This window comes from Tursiops truncatus, chromosome 5 (assembly GCF_011762595.2).
Source record: "Tursiops truncatus isolate mTurTru1 chromosome 5, mTurTru1.mat.Y, whole genome shotgun sequence".
NCBI classification, from domain to species: Eukaryota; Metazoa; Chordata; class Mammalia; order Artiodactyla; family Delphinidae; genus Tursiops; species Tursiops truncatus.
The window spans coordinates 136,912,576-136,937,400 of record NC_047038.1 but is presented as its reverse complement, the minus strand read 5'-3'; the positions used below and the strand labels follow the sequence as shown (position 1 = coordinate 136,937,400).

The 24,825-nt window shown below is 47.9% G+C and overlaps 2 protein-coding genes across 3 annotated transcripts; one reads left to right on the top strand and one right to left on the bottom strand.

The window, feature by feature from the left end:
* Window positions 1-340: 340 nt before the first annotated feature.
* Window positions 341-21,409, bottom strand: CTSO (cathepsin O). Of its 2 annotated transcripts, none has more exons than XM_073805626.1 (9): window positions 21,284-21,409; window positions 14,956-15,024; window positions 14,773-14,881; window positions 14,064-14,203; window positions 10,807-10,974; window positions 9,369-9,490; window positions 4,883-5,046; window positions 4,223-4,315; window positions 341-2,124 (listed from the first exon to the last, which is right to left on the bottom strand). In XM_073805626.1, the coding sequence occupies exons 1-9, from the start codon at window positions 21,392-21,394 to the stop codon at window positions 2,090-2,092; spliced, it is 1,011 nt and encodes a 336-aa protein (XP_073661727.1). In that variant the 5' UTR covers window positions 21,395-21,409; the 3' UTR covers window positions 341-2,089. The 2 variants fall into 2 exon arrangements, with proteins under 2 accessions (XP_073661727.1, XP_073661728.1); XM_073805627.1 differs by lacking the exon at window positions 341-2,124 and adding an exon at window positions 2,131-2,754.
* On the top strand, window positions 21,226-24,825 carry LOC141278833 (uncharacterized). The gene is made up of 3 exons (XM_073805628.1): window positions 21,226-21,438; window positions 23,150-23,392; window positions 23,712-24,825. The coding sequence occupies exons 2-3, from the start codon at window positions 23,226-23,228 to the stop codon at window positions 24,436-24,438; spliced, it is 894 nt and encodes a 297-aa protein (XP_073661729.1). The 5' UTR covers window positions 21,226-21,438; window positions 23,150-23,225; the 3' UTR covers window positions 24,439-24,825.

Below are 24,825 nucleotides of genomic sequence, written 5' to 3'. Positions count from 1 at the left end.
GGTGATTAGGTGCTGGTCCTCAGGTGTGGCTGACCTGATGGAACATCTAAGATTTCCCTCAATTTTACTGATTGGGTTATTCCACGATGCTAATGCTGTCACCCGAAACGGAGACTCCAGGAGGTGTGGGCGTTTGTTGTTGTTTTTTAGGTTTTTCGTTTTGTTGTTTTGAGGAGGGGAAGGAGATAGTTTGCAGACATGGAAGTTAAGATGTCTATGGAGAAAACCAAACATTAAATATATGGGTTTGGAGCTGAGAAAACTCTTGTGTGAATGTGAACCGCATTAACACTGTGTTCACAAAACGTAAGCCATACACATGGACAGAGTCTTCTTAACCCAAAGTCAGATACAGGTCGTTTTATTAAAAATGTTATCAAAACCCAGAAGAGCCGAGAGGTATTCATCCCTTCGTAATTCAGAAGGATATTGATCTTTGTAAAAGAGTATCAGAAAAGCGTTCACACATTACAGTAATTAGTACATGAACACGAACTGGAACAATCAAGACACAAGTCCTTTGTGGCATAGCTGGATATTTAGAATATTAGTCAAACAGAGTATCAACTTGTCATTTCTAAACCTGAGTCAACACATACTCTTTTGAAATTGCTTCTTGTTGGTGTAAGGAAAAGAAATAATGTCTTGTTTTTGATTTTCTTCTAATAAGGAGAGTGATAAATAAAGGCCAACTGTGAGAGGAAAAATGGGATGTCTCAATTTTTTTCAGTGGTTATTGCCACCTCTACAATTATGCTTTTAAGATAGTCTACACTGGACTGCGACCGAGAATTTGAGAGAGGAGATACTTACATACGTAGTACTTGATACAACTTTGTCATTTAACTCACACAGTACGATTGTACTTGTATTCAATCAGAAGAGCAGCTTTCATGCTCTGAGGCTCTTACACGGCCAAGCATAATGACCCTGCGAAAGAGGAGTTGGACCTCGAGGACCAGGGACCACGTGGAAAGCCAAAGGGATGCACGAAAAAGTAGTTAGGATGGAGTCTGGGAAAAATAAGCAGAAAACTGGGACAACAGAGGCTGGGAAACACATTTTGGCTGATACCCCAGATTAATGAGGTTGAACTTTGAAAGAGGTGGTGCGTCCAAATGATGGGTGGACAGACAGGTGAGGTCCTGATGCTGATCAAGGCTTAGAGACAACTGGAGCCAAATAAACGGCCCTAAATTGAAACGGAAAGTAAACAATGAGACTTCTTTCGCCAGGGAAGCCGCACCACCAGGAGGATTTAGAAGTTTCACGGCCAAGAGTGAGGGAAAGAGTGAGAAAATGTGAGAAGACACACCGCTCCTCAATCCGCAAGAACAAAGGAGGAAATAAAACGTACGGGAACCCTCCGGGCCGTGAAACCCCCAAATAATTTGTCTTCCAGGCAAGGCTACTTGAGATTTTCCTATCACTTGGTCGCCATATTGGTCATTTAGTTTCAATCAGGCTAACTGTCTGCCTTAAAAAGTAACTTTGTCTCTTTGCTTCTTTCTACGTGATCTGCGCAGGTCACGGGTCGGCACCATGTGCTGGGGAAGAGCAACTGGCCCTTCAACATTCCTTTGAAATTCCATCCTGGAGGGCTGGGAATACAGCTGGGAGGGGCACACCTAGTTCTAGGCTGGCTATTCCTGTATGCAGGGCAGCTTGGGCTGGTGATTTTATCCCATAAAGGAAAAGGGATTCTTATCACCTCTTTAATCCTATTGGAAATACGTCATTAAAAATAAAGAAACGGCAAACAGAAACAATGATCAAACAAATCAGACAATAGCCTTTTCAGAGTGAAGAGACCTAAAATACCTCCTAATCTGACCGTCCTCCCAGTAGGAAACTGTCCCACAGACTTCCTCCCAGGCCATGGTGCTGGTCTTCTTCCTTCTGACCTTGTCCATCTCTCTCTAAGAAGAGAATATTCTACAACTTATCAATAGTTTCAGCAGGACCAGGCCCTGGAGCCTGTCTTTTGTGGGTAGTTGCAAAAGCCTAAAGATGAAATTGCCAAGAATGAAGTATCACATCTCATCACGAGCCTTCGGTTTCGTATCTGTCTCTTGATCTGGCGAACGTATCACACGAATACAGCAGAAACAGATTCTGCGATACCTGAGAAAAAGGAACGATCAGTACTACTCTATTTCCTCCTTATATGCCTTTTAAATAGCAAATTAAAACAATTTTCATTTGGGTTCGGAAAGAGTTAATATCTACTAAGAAAATCACTCACTGGTGATAGCTACCTGTCCACAGCGACACGGCAACCTCACACGCAGATATAAGAAGAGATACCTAATATTTTTATTTCAGTAAACTATTAAAAATCCCCAAACGACTTATGAACTGAACAGGTGAATGTATCTGAGATCTGTATCGCACTCATACATATTGCTTAGAGGCAAAACGATAATTTATAGGATTATTTTAAACACAATTTGAAAATTTAAATTCTAAGATTTGAACTTCAACAACATTTCAATAAATCACCAGCGTGCTCTGCGGTCGCAGATCAGAATGTCGTGGCGGAAGTGATCAAACATCCTATTTGAAGACTGGATTCCTCTGTGATTAGCTGCGTCTTTGAAATCTCTTGGGGCCACGGAATGCTACCCGCCTTCCGCAGCTGGTCGTGAGAGTAATGTGACCATCCCAGGGATGTAACTTTCAGGAAATACTCCCTTTCAGAAGGGATCTGGATTCTTGTATAATGACGAACCAGGCAGGCCCTGGAGACTTAAACTGGGAGACAGGTACAGGGCAAAGATGATCCCGACTCACCCTTTGTAGCCGGGGGCTGGGAAGAGGTGGGGATGCAGTGATGCTGAACCAGCATCCGGATCACGTCCTGGCAGCAACCCTGCCAGGGCTGTGAAAGCAGCCGCCCCTCAGCCAGATGCAGGCCCCTCACTCCGCAGCTGGGGATGAACTGTGGGGGCAGCAGGGCTTCCAGAAGTGGCAGCGGCCCTTTACCTGCAGAGCCCCAGTGAAGCTGAACGCAGAGGCCTGGCGGGGGTGCTCGCGCTCTGGCTGAAAAGCTTCTGTGAGGCTGACTCTTGTTAATAAATAATTTACGAAAAATTGTTTACTGGGGTGATGGAACAGGCCATTTACTAAACTACACGGATGCGGCTCTGTGAAACGACAGAGCTGTCGTCGCTAGACTGAATCAAAATATAAGCTCTCAAAGTTTTCCATAACTCTTTTTTTTTTTTTGAGGTACACAGGCCTCTCACTGCTGTGGCCTCTCCCGTTGTGGAGCACAGGCTCCAGACGCGCAGGCTCAGCGGCCCTGGCTCACGGGCCCAGCCGCTCCGCGGCATGTGGGATCTTCCCGGACCGGGGCACGAACCCGTGTCCCCTGCATCGGCAGGCGGACTCTCAACCACTGCGCCACCAGGGAAGCCCATCCATAACTCTCTTTTATCATAAATATCACAACCTGGGCTGTTCTACAATTTTTAAAAAGTTGTACACACAGCATAGTTTGGGTCCAACTTGATTCAGAAAATATGCTGATTTTCTAGATCAAAAAGTTTAGAACAGAATTTGAATATGGATTTTAGAATACGTTTAACATACTTAAATAGCTCTCTTAATTTGGTTTGTTGTTAATTAATAAAAAGTGTTATTCAACAAAAGAGCATGTTTGGCATTCTTTTAAGCCTCTCAATTCCAGTGAGTAGAATTTTTTGCTAGAATTTTGTAGGTGACAAGGGGCATATTAAATCAGAAACAACCCTAATATTCAGATTTTCACCCATTTTGATACAAAGAAAAAGTGATTCTTGATGATCCTAGAGAAGGTATTATAATACATAAAATAATGGAAAGTAATGCAATTATAAAAAGTAAATTTGGAATTGGAGACATTTCTGGAAAAGCTCAGCCTCCTAAGTGGAGTTTTTTCTGGTTTTGGAAGTAGTTAACTTTGGTAAATTTTCGCCACGTCTTACAATGTTTTGCTCATTACACTGGTTTTTACTACAGTCCCTCTTCCTTTTAAAAACATGAATGTGTACAGTAGTGTCTTTTTTAAAAAACACTGTTGTATTTTTATCAATTAGTTAAAGGATGACAATTCTTACTGTAAAAGTGATCTAAGTATCCTGGACGCACACTATGGACTGGATGGGCTATAATTTTAATCTATTCACAGTCTCTCCCTTGACATTTAGCCCGGAGTTTTGAATACCAACTCACGACTCACCACAAATGTTTCCTCCCATTTTTACGTGGACACAGCCGTCTATGCCCCAGGAAGTTCCCCAGGAGTTCCTCACGATCCAGTACGGGGTACTTCCTAAAAAACATGAAACAAACCCTGGAGAACCTATTTGTGGTGAAAGAATGTTTATTTAAAGTTCAGTTATTGAAAACTACAGTGGCTCTAAGAAAAAGATAAAAAATGTAATGAACTGCTAACAAACCAGCCAAGTAAACTTGATCAGTACTAGTGTCACACGCCCATCAATGGAAAATGTGTTTGAATTCATTTCACTTAATGCAGTTTCTGCAGAAAATGAAAACACACATCCTTTTCCAGGGACTTAGAAAAAGGAAAAGAAAGAAAAAAAAGGATCCTTAGATAAGTATAAGTACTTCTCTTTCCCAGCAGTTACCCTAAACATTCCAGATGGAGAATGCCCATTATTTAGATCAGGAATTTAGTGTCATTTCAACGAGGCATCTACCAGATTGACAGTGGGACCCGCAGGGCGTGTATACCTGGAAGTTTAGTGAAAAGTTGTAAAGCTCATGAGGACTTAGACGTAATAGGACCAGGTTTCCGCGTCTTAAAGGATGGCAATCACTTGTCAAGCTGGAGTTCAAGCTGCAAAGCAATTGGTCGCATCTCACCAGCACTCACCTGTTTTATCAAAGCCGGTTACCAGAACGGCGTGATTTGCTTCTCCGCTAGAGCAATGATGCTGTATGATGCCTCCCAGGTAATCTTGCCAGCTCACGGCATCTACTACCACTATCAGAGGGCCCAAGGTAAACAGTGCTTTTGCCATTTCGTCTTCTTGGTCACTACCAAAAGAGGAGATGTTTGGTTAAGAAGTTTAGTTTTTCAGGTACAAATACTTTATAAAAGTGATCTATTTAATCTGTATATGGGTAGGAGTAGGTTTGGTTGCAATTATCAAGCCCTAATCGATGGAGGCTAAAAGAAGTCTGGAAGACTGGCTGTCCAGGAGGGCTGTGGGACACCAGGCTCCGGACGCGCAGGCTCAGCGGCCATGGCTCACGGGCCCAGCCGCTCCGCGGCATGTGGGATCCTCCCGGACCGGGGCACGATCCCATGTCCCCTGCATCAGCAGGCGGACTCTCAACCACTGCGCCACCAGGGAAGTCTGCCTCCACCTTTTATTTTTTCCATTTTATTTATTTTTTTTGCTGCACCATGCGGCCCACGGGATCTTCCTGGACCAGGGATCGAACCCGTGCCCCCTGCAGTGGAAGCGGAGTCCTAACCGCTGGACCGCCAGGGGAGTCCCACCACCTTTTGAAGGTAACAAAAGCTATACACTAGATACAGGACATCAACGACACCTTACAGGGACAGTGTGAGGAAAGGAGAAGGGCGGGGGGGACAGAAGCTGGAGGGCAATGAGCGCTGGGGGCTGATGGAAGCGATTTAGTTATCATCTCTGCTCGAGGCAGGACGAGGGAGGTTGCACAGCTGTTGGAAAATAGGAAATAGGCGTGCACGCCACGGTCTAGACCAGCAGGGAAAGGCTCCATTTAGCCCCAGAACTGCGGTCACTTGTCTTTCAGAGCAGTGTGGGCTGGAAACAAGTGAAAATATGCTCCGAACAGTATCTTTATTTCCATTTTTAGCCCAATATGGAACTACCATCAAATTATCAAACCTTGTTGCATGAGCTTACTAACAATTTTACACATCAGTAAGATACAAATCTCGCAGTCTTCAGAGAATTCTCCTAATCTTTACTGTCATCCAGATTTGGTGATTAAGGCGAGTCTTACCTGTTGCAGACCCTGGGTAAGTGTGTAGGTTTGCACCTCAACCTCCCTAGAATTCAGCGTGGTATACTGCTTCCTAGTGTTTCAGTCTCTTGTTATATGTAGTAGGTTCTTTCCCTTTTTGTTTGTTTCACCCATAAATATTTAATTTTATTAAAAAAAATTTTTATTTTATATTGGAGCATAGTTGATACACGTTGTGTTAGTTTCAGGTGTACAGCAAAGTGGTTCAGTTATACCTATACAAGTATCCACTCTTTTTCAGATTCTTTTCCCTTTTAGGTTATTACAGAATACTGAGTAGAGTTCCCTGTGCTCTACAGTAGGTCCTTGCTGGTTATCCATTTTATATACAGTAGTGTGTGCATGTTAATCCCAAACTCCTAATTTATCCCCCTGCCACCTGTCCCCTGGTAACCATGAATTTGTTTTCTGTGTCTGTGAGTGTTGCTGTTTTGTAAATAAGTTCCTTTGTATGCTTTATTAGAACCCACATCTAAGTGATATCATGTGATGTTTGTCCCTTCCGTTTATTTAAATAGTGATGCTCATATCCTAGTTTGACTCCTGAGATGCTTCTCCTGAGGTGTAATGAGCAAAAATGCAGAAGGCAGCCTGAGTACGAACGATCATTTTGCTTTTATGACTCAGTGTGGTTTTTTCTTTTAGATCTTTTTAGAGTCACCACAAGATTTTATGAAGTGTTTGGCTGGTAGCTGTGCCCTGGGCTGATGTTGTCTGAGACTACTCAAAAACTAAGAGAGCATGACCGTACAAATAGAGGTAGGGGGAAAAGCATGAGCTTCAGAACTGGCCTGACATGAGCCCTAACCAGGCCCTGCGGCTGCAGCTCAGGTCCTCCTATGGAAGCGGTAACATTCCAGGGCAGGGGCTTGCCCAGCGCCGGGTCACAGCAGACGCCTGGGGACCTTCCCACACCCTCCGGCCCTTACCCTGCGGTGTGGCCAGGCAGCCAGGGTCCCACTAGGAGACCCTGCAGCTCTTGCCTGAGGCCCTTCTCCCCTCAAGATCCTGGAAAGCAAGCCCATGTCCCACTGCTACCTCCGCTGCGCCCTCAGCTACTGAATCCTGGGACGTGATGTGCACCAACTGCGGCGGGACATCGTCCCTGACACACACATCCTGCCCTGCATCCCAGAGGCCCCCAGTAGGACTGAGGGCCGAGTTACCCTCAGACCTAATTTGTGTCCCGAGGACACACGGCTCTCCCTGCTGTCTCACGCCCTAGTCCCCTCCCGGTGCTTCCTGGGGTCACTTCCTACAAATCTGATGTTCTCTGTTCTGTCGTAGACTCTCCCAGCTCTATTCATGGCGACTCCATCCTTTCAGTCTTTCAGGGCAAAAATCCCGGAGTCCCCTGTGATGCTCTTCTGTACAAACTCAGAAACATCCCTCCGTATACCCTGTGGGGCTTTAGTCTCCACCAGGTCTAAGGCCATTCTCGTAACACTGCTCAGGTTATCACTGACGACCTGTCACCTCATCACTTGCCCATCTTGCTCTTCTCTCCGTGGCGGTCACACTGGCGTCCTTACTGCTCTTTAACTATGCCAGACCCTTGTCTGCCTCAGGGCCTTTGCATGTACAGTTCCTTCTGCTGGGAACACGTTTCCCCAGGTATCTGCAGGGTTACGTCTTCACTCAAAGGCCACCTCCTCAGGGACCCTCTCCCTGGGCTCTCGTCCCGAGACTGTGCACCCCTCCCGTGTCTCCTCTTCACCCCACGGCTGCTTTGTTCTCTTTAAAGCTATTTCATCTAACAGACCAGGCATACTTTTATTTCTTTCATTTATTTCTTGTCTCTATCACTAAAATATAGTCCTGAGGACAGGATTTTTGTCTGTTTTGTTCACTGCCAAATCCCCAGAACCTAAAACAGGGTTCAGTAAATACGAATAACTGAATAAATCAAAGGAAGCTCTTCTTGCAGAGTCTAACGCAGTGAGCTTGGCGCTGTGTTCTCAGAGTTAACTGCTCGCTGTAACGTGAGGGATTTCACAAGGTCCTCTGCCTTCTAATCCAAGGGCTGGAGGAATCCTGCTTCAGACCCCAAGCAGTCACCTTTGCATTCTCTCCCTCTCCCTCTCTCTCTGACTCAGACTAGTGCCTATTATTCTTTTGTTTCTTCCTAACTTTTTCAGTCTGCTCCTCATGACAAGGGATGCCCTGAGTCCTTTCTAATGACACTTTGAAGATGCAGTTCCTTCGTGTGCAGACGCTTCCCTTAGACTCTCCAGGAGCTGACAGCTTAGAGACGCACTTGCTTGTTTAGAAAGTGCGTGAGCTTCACCCTCAAGGGAGGTGGGGGCCGACGTGCTCAGCAACCCTGCCCGTTTATCGCGGGTTCTGTGCCTCTCCCTCGGGCCTGAGGCCGCCTGGTGAGAGCCCCTCCCGCAGACGGGAGCCCGGGCCGGTTGGCCGTCCGCGGACGCAAGGACGCTGGCGTAGTAGGGTTCCGTTTTGCTCAAGGATCCAGATGCGCCCGTGATTTCTTTGAGATCCCATGGGGAGACTCCATGTGCACCCAGAGATCCTTTTATATTTACTAAGTAGTAGGGCAACCTGTCACCTTCGCTGAATTGATTTTAATCCTTCTGTTTTCTCTGTTTCGAAACGCTGTGACAAGCTCCCTTCATATTTTTAAAAAATGAAGCCAGGCGCTGCGTGGCTCTCCTCATCCCTGAGCACCTGTTTTGCACGAAATCAAATGGTCGTAATGGTTCTCTAGCCGGCTCTGAGTTTTTAAAGAATTTTTAAATGATTATTTTCTCCTGAATCTGTCCAAAGTCCCTGTACCCTTCCAGTCCCAACACAAGTCCTCTTCTCCGGCCTCCCCATCGCGCCTACGGATGTGCTACGTCACCTGCTCTTCATGTGCTCTGCCTTCTTGCCTCTCACGTGAAAACTGCACTTCATGTTTTCCTTACAGCTGATCACTTGAGAAACGCAAGGAACACAGAGTGCGTTCAAAAATGCTTCTTGGTACGTAGACGGCTTGACGTTAGCTGGAGTCTACATTGATTCATGAGTAAGACTGAAATACGCTAAGGGAAGTGTGGCACTTAAACTTCGTAAGAGGTGGTGAGTGTCAGTTATACTTTAAACTGGATTGGAACGTGTTAATTTAAGTGTGTTGTTTCTATTTGTAATGACGTGGGAGAAAGCAGATTGTATTTAAGAAACAACGTACATAGACCTCCACGTTGATTACCAATTTTCAGTAAAAAGGCCATTGTAAAACAAGAGTAGGCAGTGATGCTGTCAATCAACTTATTCATTCCAAATAATCAATAGATAATAAATTAAGAGATACAGAGGGAACCACAACAGAGGGAGACACTTACCGGAAGTCATAGGCAGAATAACCTTTGATTGAAAATCCAGAATGTGAGTCAGAAAAGTAACGGCACAGACCGTTCTGGGCTTTAAACGGGTATTCTGAATCTCTCACCAGCTTCACTTGCATCTAAAAGAAAATGCGTGCCCAAAGTTATCTCTGTCACGGGGTTGTGTCAGAAATCAAATAGAACTTATTACCATGTGTCAACATAAGATTAGCCTGGGCCACACCTTCATCGTGTGGGTATTCTTTGGGTTATGAAAATCTTAAATGAACGCTTTAGGTGTTTTATAAGGACATCCTAGGTACTTAAACTCAATGTCTTTCTTTGTCTCTGGCTCCTGTGTTTCCTGTGTTCCGTTTCCCGGGACCCCCGGTGATCTGATGATAAAGTCTGGCGCTCCTTCTCCCGAGGGTACAGGCGTGTAAACTGCTCTCCTTCCACGGCTCTGGCTCTCGGTGGCCAAGCCTTTGAGGCTCAGGCAGGGCAGTGGTCCTGCGTTGTGCTCACAAGCATCCTTCCATCCACTTCTCTCGCTGCCATTCACTTGGCAAATGCCACACACCTGTACAGTCGTCGGGACCGAACCCTCCCTTTCGGAGAGCGGGGCTTATGCGAGCACGGGCACACGCTCTACCCACTGCTGCCCATAACATGTACAGAGCATCAGCGTCCGGTGTGCGGTGACTCAAAACACAGCAAATGAGTAAGAGGGGGGCCCTGGAGCTTGGGGAGCGCTGTCGTGACAAGCTTTCACAACACCTCATCGCTGGCTTCACGCCACTGCTGCTGGACCTAGGACAGCGTCAGAGGGTGTTTAGTGCTGGGGAAGCCTCTGGAGGGGGAGAGACAGGGCGCAGCCCCATGCCAGCTACTGACGCGCAACGTGGGCTCAGCCCTGCGCCTACAGAGAGCACCCGATCAGCTGACCGCTAATCCCCGGTAAACCTGAACACTCGGAAATTCTACGGAAATGAATACGCTCTCAGCTTTGAGTCATGTGACACACATCTGCAAAAAAAGAAGCATCTGTTAAGTAATGTGAGGAAATAAACATAAATATTTTTCTGAACACCGATTGCAGGTAAGATTTTTCATACTTTGGTTTCACTATTGATGGCTGACCTGCCCAGAAGCAATTCTTTTTTTCTTTTTTGGCTTAAAAAACTGAAATTGATTTTCACACGGTTCTGGACACTGGAAGTCCAAGGTCACAGTCCGATCGGGTCAGGGTCCAACCTTATGGCCTCATTTAACCTCCAGAGCTTCCTAAAGACTCTATTTCCGGATATGGTCACACTGGGAAGTCTTCTGATTAATTCAAGCTCTGGTTAGCTACACTGCCGACCCTGAAAACATTATTTAGTAAATGAGAGTAGATTGTCTGTGAATTCTGAATGTGCATTAAACAAGCAGCTTAAAAGGCTGTGGACCTAGTCACCTTATTGAGCCAGTTCAAAGCGTTGAGCGGGGACCCTCCGTTGCAGCCGTAGTTGCTGTATGAACAGTCTATGACCTGCTGGACACTCAGTGCCTCCAGAGGCTGCCCTTTTATGGCGCACGCGGACTCCACTGCTCCTACCACGGTGAAGGCCCAGCATCCGCCGCACTGCCAGAAGAGAAACAGGAACAGTACTTGCTATCAAATAACGTGCAAATCAAGACTGCCAACATCTCTGATACCTCAGATGATCAAATCAAGTGGGCAGTCTGGAGGCCCAGGCCCACAGGATATAAACGCCAATCCCGTCGACTTTCTAGTTGAAAAAAGGAAACGAAACCCAAAATTCTCTTGTAAGCATCAAAATCTAGTTATTCATTAAAGGTAAATTGGTAGTATCACTATTGCAGGTTAGACGATGCAGAATACAAGTGAATTTTAGAGACTGGGAACACACTTGAACTGATGGTCTTTTTAAAAACATGAGTCTGCACAGACAGAGAGCAGACTTGTGGTTGCCAAGGGGGAGGGGATGGGGGAGGGATGGAGTGGGAGTTTGGGATTAGCAGACGCAAACTAGTATGTGTAGGATGGATAAACAACAAGGTCCTCCTGTACAGCACAGGGAACTATATTCAGTGTCCTGTGATAAACCATCATGGAAAAGCATATGAAAAAGAATATATATATATATATATATATATATATATATATGTATAAGTAAGTTACTTTGCTGTACAGCAGAAATTAACACAACATTGTAAATGAACTATACTTCAGTAAAATACATTAAAAAAAAAAATCGAGCCAGTTCACTGAACAGGTGGCTTGCATCTAAGGTGTGTACCAACGCCCAGCCCGTTCTTCCATTCCTCTGCTTGGCCATCCACCTCCCCCCCTCCGGCTAGAAGGCAGGGATGAGGTGAGCAGGGGTGAGGACGCACATGCCTACGTTGGTCCCTTTCATGGACGGACTCAGGAACTGGCTGAATGACTCTTCAGCCCATCACAGTTATCAACACAGGAAATGTCCCAATGATGGAGACCTCTACTGCTCGTTCCTCATTGAGATACTGGCCGACGATCTTCCTGAGTCTGGGACTCTTAACTTCCCCTCACTGGACAAACTAGAGCAAAAGAATTAAAGGGCTGGTCCTACAAGAAAGGGAGGAGGTGGAAGGAAAGTATCAAGAATTTCATACAAGGAAGAACTGCAGGAAAGGCAGAGAGTGGGATTTGAAACTGGGTGGAACTGTCTTAATCCCGGGACCAGGTACTGCAGGCGAAGAAAGGACGCACAGCTGGTGGTGTTCGTGGAGGGAAGCTCTGAGCGATCTAATGGCCTCAAAGTGGCCTTATTTACACCTCTAGCTTCAGTGCCTGGAGCAGGGTACCGCATTCACTAGGGGACATTCCAGCAGGGTGCCCACCCCTTGAGAACTGTAAATGCAGGTCACCTGAGGTTACCCACCTACCACTGCCCCAGGGGGACAGTCCCTGCTCCAAAACATCTTTCCTTTAGTAAGAAGATTCCTAATTAAAAGTTTGCCTTGAATACAACGTAAGCACACCCTGGATGGACTGGGTTTCAGACTACATCACCCTTCATTACGAATCCAAAAATAAAGCAGATGATTTGGCGGTAAAATTTAACCCACAACAATAAATACAGAATCTGAGAAAGCAAAAAGGATCATCCTAACTAGATGGTGACCGGGGAACTGTTGGGTCCAAAGCGTTGGTCTTAGGAGAGGAGACTGAGTGACCCATTGAGGTTTCTACTGCAGACAAACTGGGGCCGCATCCCTGGGGTTAGGGACCAACTTTCCCAGGTCAGTGGACATCCCCGTGCCCAGCGGGGGTGCGGGGCAAGCGCATCTGCCCTCCAACGTCTGCCGGAGAGATGGCTCGCCTCATGAATGAGCGTGCCTACCCACATCTGGGGTCCCGCCTTCCCTCTGATTCCAGGTGATCTTCACAGGCACACTCAGGACTTCTGCACGGTAAATGGCTGCATTTTTTAAACTTGTTTTTATTGAGTACAGTTGATTTACAATGATGTGTTCATTTCTGCTGTGCAGCAAATGACTCAGTTATACATATGTATACTTTTTCATTTTCTTTTCCGTGATGGTTTATCACAGGACGTTGAATATAGTTCCCTGTGCTGTACAGTAGGATCTTGTTGTTTATCCATTCTATATATGTACTAGTCTGCCTCTGCTGACCCCAAACTCCCACTCCATCCCTCCCCCACCCCCTCCCCCTTGGCAGCCACCAGTCTGTTCTCTATGTCTGTGAGTCTGTTTCTGTTTCATAGATAAGCTCATTTGTGTCATATTTTAGATTCCACATATAAGAGATATCACAGGGTGGTAAATGGTTGCATTTACTGCAGGACTTACACACTTCTTTATCATTTAACACATGTAAAACTGCACTGCCACTTTTACTACTTCCCTGCCTTTTTTTAGTGTGTCACGAAGTTTTTAGCGCTGAGTCCTAACCTCATTTCTTCTATACTCCCTCTCATTTTCACTGCCTGATTTTACACAGTTGGTGATTTCTAGGAACGTTTATGTCACATTCCAGCAGAACTGACTGCACTTTTAAGGATCACAGGTACAAAGTGTGCGATCCCGTAGGGGTGGGGATGGAGGTAGGGTTTCTGAGGGAGTTCAGGGGATGAACCCAAGAGGCCAGGGCACACGGCGGGGGGCCAGTGCCTGATGTCACGTCATTTCCCTTTTTTTTGCGGTACGCAGGCCTCTCACTGTTGTGGCCTCTCTTGTTGCGGAGCACAGGCTCCGGACGCGCAGGCTCAGCGGCCATGGCTCACGGACCCAGCCGCTCTGCGGCATGTGGGATCTTCCCGGACCGGGGCACGAACCCATGTTCCCTGCATTGGCAGGCGGACTCTCAACCACTGCACCACCAGGGAAGCCCACGTCGTTTCCCTTTTGAACGGCTCAAGCGTCAGTGGTCAAGTTCACCTCCTCCAGCCTTCCACCCGCTGTTCTGCACAGGCCTGGGGACCGTGATAAGGGGGCTAGGCAGCCAGGGAGGGGCGCCACAGAGCTCACCTCCAGAGTGAGAGCCCGGCCTGACATCCGTCTCCCCCACCAGGGGTTCTCCATTTTTTGATGATTGGGGTGTCCTTCCACCTACAGCAGTGACGGCTCCTTTACAAGCGTGATCGAACTTGACCTCAAGAGTGACTCAGACACTGATCAAAAAGGAAAAGAAAACAAACGTACTGTCTGCTGGTTCCTCACTGGGGTGACGACGTGCTTGTCCCTCCAGTCAAATCTTAATGGCAAAGACACGTTGGAGATGGATGTGTGCGCGTCCGCCAAAAACCGGGGAAAACTGGAAGGTCTGCTTCGTAAATAAATAGCTGAGGATACACATGAAAAGAAAAGGCAACCAACATTATATTATAGGGATTCCTTTTGGAGGGACGTTTCAACAGAAACAGTGGAGTTTCTGATAAAGTCTGCCTTTTGTGCTTTTCCATACATGAAATGGATTAGCCGAAAGCTACAAAGATGAGAATCCCTCCAGTAGGGCCGGGGCTTTCACATAAAATGACGTGTTTGATAGAAGCAGGTCAAAAAAAGATGAGTATAATTGACATCATTTGTTTGATCACAAGCCATGGAACCATGGGTGTCTTGAATAGAAAGAGCACAGAAAACTGGAGGAGAGATGAGGTATTAGCCCTCAGAGCCACGTGGAAATGTCTGTATTTACGGTATTTAGTTCTTAAGCAATAACTAGAAGAGAGTGAACATGGATTGACTTTTCTAACTGTCAGCACCAGGTACGTGCTTGACATTTAGTAAGCATTTAATGAATATTAAGTATTACTCAATTTACTAGCTTCACAATTGAACAATTCTCAAAAGTTAAGGAAACAAGTTAAAGTCGGGAAACTAATCAACTAGTAGCCCCATCGCACCGTACCTTTAAACTCTTCAGGGAACAAATAAGAAAACTGATTTATTCCATAGACGGCAGTGGAGTTTTCACCAGGAAATACAGAATTCAAGTATCGATGTCTATTAAGACTTTCCTAAAAGGAAAAAAAAACCACACTCATTTATATCACCCATGTTAACTTTCCAGAGCAAGCTGCGTATAACTTACTTGGAGATAGCTTTCAGATGCAAAAGTCAAAGCTTGATTTATTTCCTGCAGATCACGACGGAAGGTCATCTAAGATAATCAGATTACTTTTATAAATGTTTTGTATTACAAATATTATCTGATTTCAGGAGTAATTTTTGAAGCTGGGAGAGGAATGTCCCAGGAATTCATATAAATGGGTAACCATTTATAATTCCTCTTTACTAAGCGTGTTGAAAGCACTAAATAGATGTTTATTTAACATAGTGGAAAAAATAAAATAAATTGCAAATAAACACTAGACACTAGTGGGAATTGTCGCCAAAGAGCATTCATGTGATCTAACAGCTATGGATCTGGGAACACTGTCTTCTTTATCTCCGTATTTCCCAGCACAACTAATGAAGCACGAAAAAAGGAGTACGTAACTAATGAATCTATAAATCTGATTCTCCTTGAGATTTATAGAGGTCTCTGTTTCATTCTGGGTAAAAAGGCTTTGGGAAAGAGATGCAATCCTGGAACCGTCCCAGGAAGATCGCCTGGCTTGTCTTTCCAAAGGGAGAATCGGACCATTGTTACAGATTCCTCAGCTTTGAGTTTTGTGATAATAACCTTAGGCTTGTCTTTTGTATGAACACGCCTCCATTTCCTACTTCTAACCAGCTGTGTGGGATAAATAGAACTTCAGGAGACCCCACCACTTGGTAAGTTTCCAGCTCTAGCTATTCTGTACTTGCTTGTGCACTTACGTGTTTATTGCGTGTCTGTCCCATAAACCTATAAGCAAAATGAGGGCCAGGCTGGTCTGTCTTATTCGCTACTGGGTTCCCCTCAGTGAGCACACACCTGGCACACAACAGATGCTTAATTAATATTTGTTGTTGAATATATGCATAACTACATTTTATATACGTCATGCCCTTGATAGTGCTAAGCTGCTTTTTTTTTTACATATGTATTCGTTTTCAGATTCTTTCCCATTATAGGTTATTAAAAGATATTGAGTATAGTTCTCTGTGCTATACAGTAGGTCCTTGTTGGTTATCTATTTTATACACAGTAGTGTGTATATGTTTATCCCAAACTCCTAATTTATCCCTTGCGCCCCTTTCCCCTTTGGTGACCATAGTTTGTTTTCTTTGTCTGGGGGCCTGTTTCTGTTTTGTAAGTAAGTTCATTTGCATCAGTTTTTTAGATTCCACATACAAGCGATATCACACGGTATTTGTCTTTCTCTCTCTGACTTATTTCACCTAGTATGATCATCTCTAGGCCCATCCATGTTGCTGCAAATGGCATAAGCTGTTTGTTTTCAAGCAAATTATTCCTGGGACTCATCGTAATCTTATTTTTTCCTTATGGAGCATATGCCTGGAGGGACTGTTAATCAATCAACAGTTACTGAGGTTTAGATATTTAAAGATAATCTCGATGAAGCAAGCCTCCGAATATAATTTGGGAAGGAGACGTAAAATCCATCAACAGAACAGAAATGCAAAGCAAGTGAGTAGAGGCCGCGTGACAAATCTGAGCCAGCGACTGCAGACTGCCGAGGAGTCCAGCGGCTTCCCTCGTCCTGTAAGCATCTACTGGCCACTGTTGCGAGCTGGAGGGATGAGCGAAGGCCTGAGAAGGTAGGACCTTTACGGATGTACAGGAAAGCCCGCTGCAGCCAGGAGGATGGGCCTCACAGACCATCCACAGGGAGCTTACCCCCTGAATCTGAACTGCCAGGACTGCAGGGAGGGAGGCCCTGGTGCTCACAGGCTGCACCCAGGCCATGACTAAGCACTCGGCCGGCCTACTGGGGAAGGGCCTCCACTGAAGACTGGTTTGGGATTTGTGTGTCCCCATGGCCTCCTACCCTCCCCTGGCCTGCGGGGCGTCTAGGGTACCCTGCCCTCACCCCTTCTCTCAGCTCAGAGATGCTGCAGACACTCTCCCTGACCCTCCCCGACTTCCTCTCTCAGTCCTGACTCCTGGGATAGAGAAAAGAAAGAGAAGACACACAAATCACCAATATCAGGAATGAAACAAGGGCCGCTACAGACGCTTCAGGCACTAGAAGAATCATATTCTGACCACTTGAGGCCAATAAGTTTGACAACCTACATGAAACGGACAGACTCTTTGGAAGACACACATTACCAAATCTGGATACAAGAGAAACAGAAAACTTGAACAGCTTTTTATCAAGTAAAGGCATTAAATTCCTAACTGAAAATGACTCCACAAAGAAAACTCCAGGCCAAGATGGCTTCATTGGTGAATTCTATGTAATTAAAAAAGAAATACCAATACCAACTGTACGCACATTCTTTGAGAAAACAAAGGCGAGGGGAACTCTTTGCAACTGATTTTATAAGGCCAGTATAACCCTGATCCCAAAACCAGACAAAAACATCTCAAAGAAAGAGAAATACACACCAATAGCCCTCATGACTATAGATGTAAAATCCCTAAGAAAATATTAGCAAATCAAATTCAACCATTTATAAGAAAGACAATACATCATGACCAAGTGAGGGCCATTAAAAAAGACTACGTTGGTTTAACATCTGAAAATCAATCAACATAATACACCATATTAATGGAATGAAAGAGGAAGGAAAACTATAAGGTATTTTCAATAGACGCAGAAAAAGCACTTAATAATTCATAATCCTTTCACGATAGAAACTCTCAGCAGTGAATGAAAAGAAACTTCTTCAACCTGATGGAAAGAATCTATGAAGCGCCTATTTCAATCAGAGGCCAACTTCGAACAGAATCCATTTGTGTCTTATTCCTACTGAATTAGTCAGAAAACCTAGACTATCTTGTTATACATGGTAGATGTTAAAGTACTGGATAAACGGATGGACAGATGAACGAAAGACTGAATCAATTCTGACCCAAGATCTCCAGTTTCTGGTACGTTTTCATTTTGGCAGTGTATGCGTGAAGCTAGAGCCATTGGAAATTGCCACCCGACCCTCAGTGTCTTACATCAATTTCACCTCTTAATGTTTCTGTTAGACAGAAATTGTGGTTTAAAGCACTCTGGATAAAGTTTATTTGGAGGAAATAATCCAGATCTTCAGGGGCTGTTTACAGCAAGCATCTGTGGTTCATTCATTAGGATCATTCATTGTAAAATGACCTTCTATTTATACATAAACAAACATGCCTCAAAGTACACACAATTTTATTTTTTAAAAACAGAGAATGTAATCATCGAGGCAAGACTTTTTAAGGTGGAGTTTCTGAAATTTTAAGCAAAATCACATGTGCATTGGCATACAAATACTCTTCTGAGGTGAGAACATACAACTTTTATCGGTTCCCTTATTGGGTCTGTGGTCTCCCACGGGGGTCAGAAGACCAGCTGTTCTGTGGTCAGACAGGGAGCCTCAGCAAATGTCAGTCCACACCTGGGCTGTAGCACAAAGAACAGGCTGAACGCAACGGCAGGGGCTTCCTGAACACCAGAAGCTTCTAAGGAGTGAAAGGGCAGAGGGGCGGCTGCTGTCCCCCCCTTCCCCAGTCACTTATCCTGTGAGGCATCCCATAATCATCCCAGGAGGAGCCTGGTCTTCACCCAACAATAACAAGTGTCGGTTTGTGTACAAGTATCACAGGTGCCACCTGACTTCCGCTCAAGGAATATTCCCGGGGAACTTAGGAAACCCCGTAAGGCAGGGATGACAAAACCTTTCACCATGAACCCATGATGGTGAAAACATTACTAATCAATCAGATCCTTTCTCTAGCTGCGTCAGCAGTTCCCTGAACACCTTTCCACTGGGTTTTGGGCAGCCACTAGTCAGTCATCAATGCATTTGCAAACAAGAGGACACCTCTTTGCTCTCCCTAACTAAGATACCAAGATCCAAAGACTACAGCTGCTGGTTCAACATTTGTCCACTTTTCACCCTAAAACCTCTCCATTCTCTCTAGCACGACACAGAGCACTTTATAACTCTATTTTAATTTTTAAACTTTTTTTTTCGTTTTAAGTTGATTATGGAGCCAGGGAATTTTCTAGAATCTGTACATAATTTACCCCGATGGGTAAACAGAGAATCTCAACCAATTCCTAATGAGACATAATTTTATTTTATTTTTATTTTTAATTTTTATTTTTTTGCGGTACGCGGGCCTCTCACTGCTGTGGCCTCTCCCGTTGCGGAGCACAGGCTCCGGACGCGCAGGCTCAGCGGCCATGGCTCACGGGCCCAGCCGCGCCGCGGCATGTGGGATCTTCCCGGACCGGGGCACGAACCCGTGTCCCCTGCGTCGGCAGGCGGACCCTCAACCACTGCGCCACCAGGGAAGCCCTGACATAATTTTAAAGAGATAAAGCTTTGCAGAGTTATACTGAGTGTCAGTTACAACACACTTTAATCCATCTTGCCGGGCCAGAGGGGTGCTTCCCAATGCTTGTGGGTACCCAGCAAGCAAGGCCCTTTCTATCTGCTCACGTCCAGCTCTGCCCAAGGTCCAAACAGCTGTTTAGGTTCAAACACAGTTTCCAGCAAGTGTGGACAGAAGCCCTCGTTGCTCTCCCTTCCGGGCCCCCATCTCAAGAACTAAACTCCCACTGGGAGCAATTGCTTTGAACATCTTTCAGGCTTTCTCAGCTCAAGGTTTTTAAACTTACTGAGAATCTTTCTCACTCTGCCCTTGTCTGCTTACAACTGTCTATCTCCTGGCATGCACCCTTGCAGAACCCGAGAGGAGCTGTATTTTCTAGACATCATCTCCTGGGTATGGTTTCTAGTATGAGTAACTATACAGTATGAGTGAATACATATATATTTATAAATTATATAAATAACATAGGTTCAAAATACATATTCATTACTCTGGCCTCCTTGTGACTTCAATCCTCAATTTTTTTTATTTTTGAGAAGTATGGCAGTGCTTTTATTTCTTCAGTCAATGACTACATTAGCGGTATGGGTGGGATTGGTTTTTTTCCCCTAAGGTGTTAGTTCACCACCATATGCCTCCAAGCTCAGGGCAGGAATGGAATACAGGACAAAAACTTTGATCTTAAGCGATTATACCGGTGCTTCTGGTTTTGAAAGCTAGAGAAATAAATTGGTGATAAAAATACACATCTTGGTCTGGGCAAAAAACAAGAATGCGCAGAATCAGGCAAGGCTGGTACTTCCTAAACACTGGAGGTCCAGGGAGACGAGGAGAAGGAGCAGAGAGCAGCTACAGAATCCCATGGAAAGCTCAAGAAAATACCAGGAAAATAAGAAATGCAATTCCACTAAGCAGCAGGATTACTGATTTCATACTTGCTTTTGCTTAAGAAGGAATTTTCTTTGATAACTTAAAAAATGATAATGACCTCTCATGACCCCACACACTTTCCCTGTGTCCCCAGCCCACGGCTCCCAGCATTGGATACATATTGAATAGAACACAGTGAGGCCAACGCTAAACGCTAAACTTGCAGCTTGGTTTCAGGAAAAACCTTATTTATACGGAGCTAACTGGTGTGTTCCTGAGTTTTAATGCTGGCGTGCATCTGAGATTACCAAGCCTTTTCAGAATAATCTGAAAAGGAAATGAAATGCTTCCCCCTTCTCTAAATCGGTCTCCACCAAGTCAGCGGAACTTGCAGGGTGTGCGCTAGTCCAAGGGGCCCGCGTTCAGTTAAATCATAAACCGGCAGGATTCCCTGAGCTTGCTGAAGGTTGGCTCTGTGCGGATAAAATTCCGACTTCAGAAGGAGGTGGCCAGCGCCCCCTCCGGAAGATGGGCAGGTTTCTCCGCCTACTTCTGGTTCCCATCCTTGAAATGCAGTTTGGGAAGGCGGAGAGGACGCCCGGGGGCTCCAAAAGGGGGTGCGCCTTCCAATCAGGACCACCTTGGACATAGCCAGTGGTCACCCGCAGCTGCACATCTTTCTTGGAGGACCCCTCTGTGGGTCAGCACGGCTCGCGCGCGTCACGCCAGCTCTGGAACGCAGGCGCGTCACCGAACTGCGCGCAGGCGACCCCGGGGGTGGCGCTCCGGTGGCCCCACTGTCCCGGGACAGGAAGCCCAGGGGAACGCAGGGGTGCGCTCAAGTCCCCCTCCCCCGTCCCCGGGACAGGAAGCCCAGGGGACCCAGGAGTGAGCTCAGGTCCCCTCCCCCTCTCCGGGACAGGAAGCCCAGAAGACCCGGGGGTGCGCTCAGGTCCCCCTCCCCCGTCCCCGGGACAGGAAGCCCAGGGGACCCCGGGGGTGAGCTCAGGTCCCCTCCCCCTCCCCGGGACAGGAAGCCCAGGGGACCCGGGGGTGAGCTCAGGTCCCCCTCCCCCTTCCGGGACAGGCAGGCGGGAAGGGCCCCCGGGGAGCGCGGTACCCGGAAGGCGGCGGGCGGGTTGCGGCCGCTCGGCGGGGCCGGGGCGGCGCCGGGACAGCAGCCGCAGCAGCAGCAGCAGCAGCAGAGCAGCCAGAGGCGCCGCAGCTCCATCGCGCGCGCTCCCTCTTCCGGTCGCGGGCTCCCGCAGCCGGCAGGTACGGGGATTGGGGGCCGCGGGCGGGGCGCGGGGCTGAGACGGTTACGCCCCTTCTTCCCCGCCGCCCGGAAGTGGGCGTCCGGCGGCCGCGAACCGCGGCTTCGCGCTGTGCTCGGCGGAGCGCCCGCCCGGGACCCCGTGTTCCGGTGTCGCCCCGCGCCTGCTAGAAGAGAGCCTGAGGGTGGGCTTCGCACGGGAGTGACAGTACGCGCTGTCGCGTGACCGCACTTGCTGCCTCAAGCCCCTTCTGCCTCCTCCTTCTGTCTCGGATGGAAAGATGCAGGCAGCCGCGGAGTTTAATTTCACCTTCATCCTGTTTCTTCTGTGATGGGCTCTGACATTGGGAACCTGATTCCGAAATAATGTCTGCGAATTTGCACGGAGACATTCATTCAGCAGATGTTTATTAAATACATATCAAAACGTACAGTTGTGAAAATAGTACACAATGTTTCGGTTTATTACATTATGGCCGTTTCAAACTTTGGAAGCCAGTTTCTTCATTTGCACAGAAAGAAACGTAGCGTTTAATTCTTAAGTTTGTGGTCAAATTGTGTGTGTGTGTGTGTGTCTTATTTTAGACTTTTAATTCCTTTTTACAAGCTAGGTGCATTTTGTGGTTTCGGCTCATTTTGTAGTTCAGAAGAGTGGGGCTCCCCAGATGGTCCCCAAACTCCCCTCCCTGCAAGCGGCAAACCCAGCCTGCGGCCACTTCCTGAAACCTGTGTCCCGGAACCACCAGGGTTGAGCCCACCAGGGGAGAACGTTTTATCAGCATCCCTGCTAGGACCATCTTGGGGCCACGTCCTCATTCCCTAGGGCATCTCCCCGGAGGGAGCTCACCAAGTCAAAGCACAGCACGTGCCCATGTCTGTCTCTTGGGCAGTGGTGCTGCGAGGGTGTTCCGGAAGGATAGCTTTAGTTTTAATGGTACCTGGTTGAGGTTAGATTTTTGCCATCATTAGCATATTTATTTCCATTTCCCTCTTTGCTCTGTCAGACTCTGTTCCTTACACCATCCCTGATGCCCCAGGGCCTTTGCACAAGCGGGTCCCTCTTCACATCACTGCCACCTCCTCCTTGGGGAAGCCCTCCTGATGCTCTCATCCTGGGACGGGCTCTGGCAACAGAGGCCCCCGGAACAGGCACTCCTGTGTAGCTGCATAGTTTCTCCTTTAAATGTGAGCTTGTCTTCACTCCCAGCTGGCCCCGATGACTGGGCAGGTGGTGATGGTGCAAGAGCTCCCTGAAGGTCTCCCTGGGAACCTGGGCTCCCCACACACTTTCCCTGTGTCCCCAGCCCACGGCTCCCAGGCCAGACCAATGACGGTGAAACCTGTGCCATTCACTCAGCCACAGCTGAGACCACGTCCTCCTGGTGCATCTCCAGGCCAGGGGGGCTTCCTGGAGGAAAGGGCCTGCAGACCTGGGAGGCTGGGCAAAGGACTTAGTAGAGGCAAGAAAAGATGAAATGTTTAGGAGGTCCTGGGGGTTGGAGAGGATGTGGCAGAGAGGAGGGGCTACAAGGGGTCAGCCTCCCACCCTCTGCCAGCCTGGGTGGGAGGGTGTCCAGTACTGAAGGACAGACGAGGCCCGCCGCACCTCGGGCCAGGCTTCTGCACCCTCAGCGCTGGCGAAGGGGATGAAGAGGCCCGGGGAGGGCAGGGGGGCTGAAAACTCAGTCTCTCTTCTTCCACCCCCACCCTCAGCAATGACTACCTGTCCCAGGAGGGGCCCCGCCGGACGCCGGCCATAAAGCAGGCGCTGCGCTGGAAGTACACACCCATGGGACGCGATGCTGCCGGTCCACAGTGGTACACGGGCCTGACCAGCTTGGACCCCCGAGAAGCCTGGAACACGCTCCCTCAGGCGCTCTGGACAGCCCATACCTCGAGGCTTATGTCCACAAGCGCGGATGCCACACTCCCCGGGAGTGCACAGCATGCCCTCGGGTGAGTGCCCGGCCCCGCCCGCCCCGACACCAGGCCCTCCTCGAGGGGAGGGTGAGGCCCAGAGGTGCAGAGATGACCCCTGACCCCTACCCCGCAGCCTACACCCAGCGGCTCCGGGAGACGACTGCCTGGTAGACGGCATCATCCCCGCGCAGTACAGGGGCCCCCGCGCGCGGTAGGGAGCGTGCTGTGGGAAGACAGACCCATGGGACAAGGAGTACGGTGATCCTGGGCCAGGGCACGCGACCCAGGGGCTGGGGTGAGACCGCCCGGGGCCAGGAGGCGGGGCCAGCCGGTGACCCAGGTCCTGGCCCCCCAGCGATCCACAGGCACCATTCGGAGAGGAGCCGCTGTGGCGCACGTCTGACTACGTGCTATACCTGTCAGCGCCCAGCGCCCGCGCTACACCACCCAGAACTACCGGCAGTGGGCACGGAACCCTGCTGCCCCTCCACCGGCCAGCAGCCCCCGCCCGTCTACACGGCCAGGCACTGATAAAGATCGTGCTGCCCGATGTGGCTCGTCGGGACCGGCGCCTCTCCCCCAAGGCGTCTGTCCACCCCTGGGGCCGGGAGCTGGGGCCCTCAGGCAGCCAGGTGAAGGGAGCTCTGAACCAGGACCCTGGTGACCAAGCTCCAGGGCAGAGTCAGACAGACGAGCTCTCCTGCCCTCGGCCCCCCTACGCCGGGCCCCAGGCCAAGGCACAGTCCTGGCCCCGGGTGGCCTGGGCACAGGGAGCCGCGCTCGGGCCACCTGCTCGGCATGCTGAGCCTCACCATCGCCAGGGCCAGGGTCTGGGCCCAGCCGCTAACCCCGAGGCTGGGCTCCTGGCAGGCTCAGCAATGGCTCTGTCCTCCAGGGCTGGTGGCACCCGGGAGACCCTAGGCTGGCCGGGGCTGAACTCGGGGCAGGCCCTGTGCCCAGGAGCCTCACATCCGGCCGTGTGGCCAGGTTTAAATAAAGTATATCATCGCACAAAGGCACTTTGTACGTGTCTGGCATGTCTTAAGCACTCAGTATTAGCTATTTATTTTACTTTTAAGTAGCTTTTCCCCTCCTTTGGTTATCGTTGCACTGCTTTCCACCTGCTCAGCTTAGTTCATAGTCACCCAGTTCTTCGTGTTTTCTTCTCCTTGTTTTTAATTTTTTCAGATCATTTCACTTCATATTAACCTAATCCTAGAGAATGGACCAAAGGAGCAGAAGTAGTGTTCAAATAAGTTAACATCCCATTCCAGCAGCATCTCAGGTTAAGGATTTTCTGGTGAAGGGGGGGCCACTTTAAGGATGAAAGCAGCTCTTTTGCCCCTTTTTCCTATTTATACATTTCTGTCCCCCTCTAACCTTAAAAGAATAATTGTAGGAATGAGACCACTAGGCAGTTTAACCTAACTTCTGGCTTACGGGCTCCTGAATGCACACCATTTCTTGCT

Excerpts from the sequence above, each read along its gene's own strand:
- CTSO (XM_073805626.1), bottom strand. The coding sequence starts at position 21,394 with ATGGAGCTGCGGCGCCTCTGGCTGCTCTGCTGCTGCTGCTGCTGCTGC. Across the intron at positions 14,204-14,772 it reads GTTCCCTGAAGAGTTTAAAG|CTATTTATTTACGAAGCAGA; the intron begins GTACGGTGCGAT and ends GTGTATCCTCAG. Across the intron at positions 4,316-4,882 it reads AACCGGCTTTGATAAAACAG|GAAGTACCCCGTACTGGATC; the intron begins GTGAGTGCTGGT and ends CATGTTTTTTAG.
- LOC141278833 (XM_073805628.1), top strand. The coding sequence starts at position 23,226 with ATGGGACGCGATGCTGCCGGTCCACAGTGGTACACGGGCCTGACCAGC. Across the intron at positions 23,393-23,711 it reads AGTGCACAGCATGCCCTCGG|CGATCCACAGGCACCATTCG; the intron begins GTGAGTGCCCGG and ends CTGGCCCCCCAG.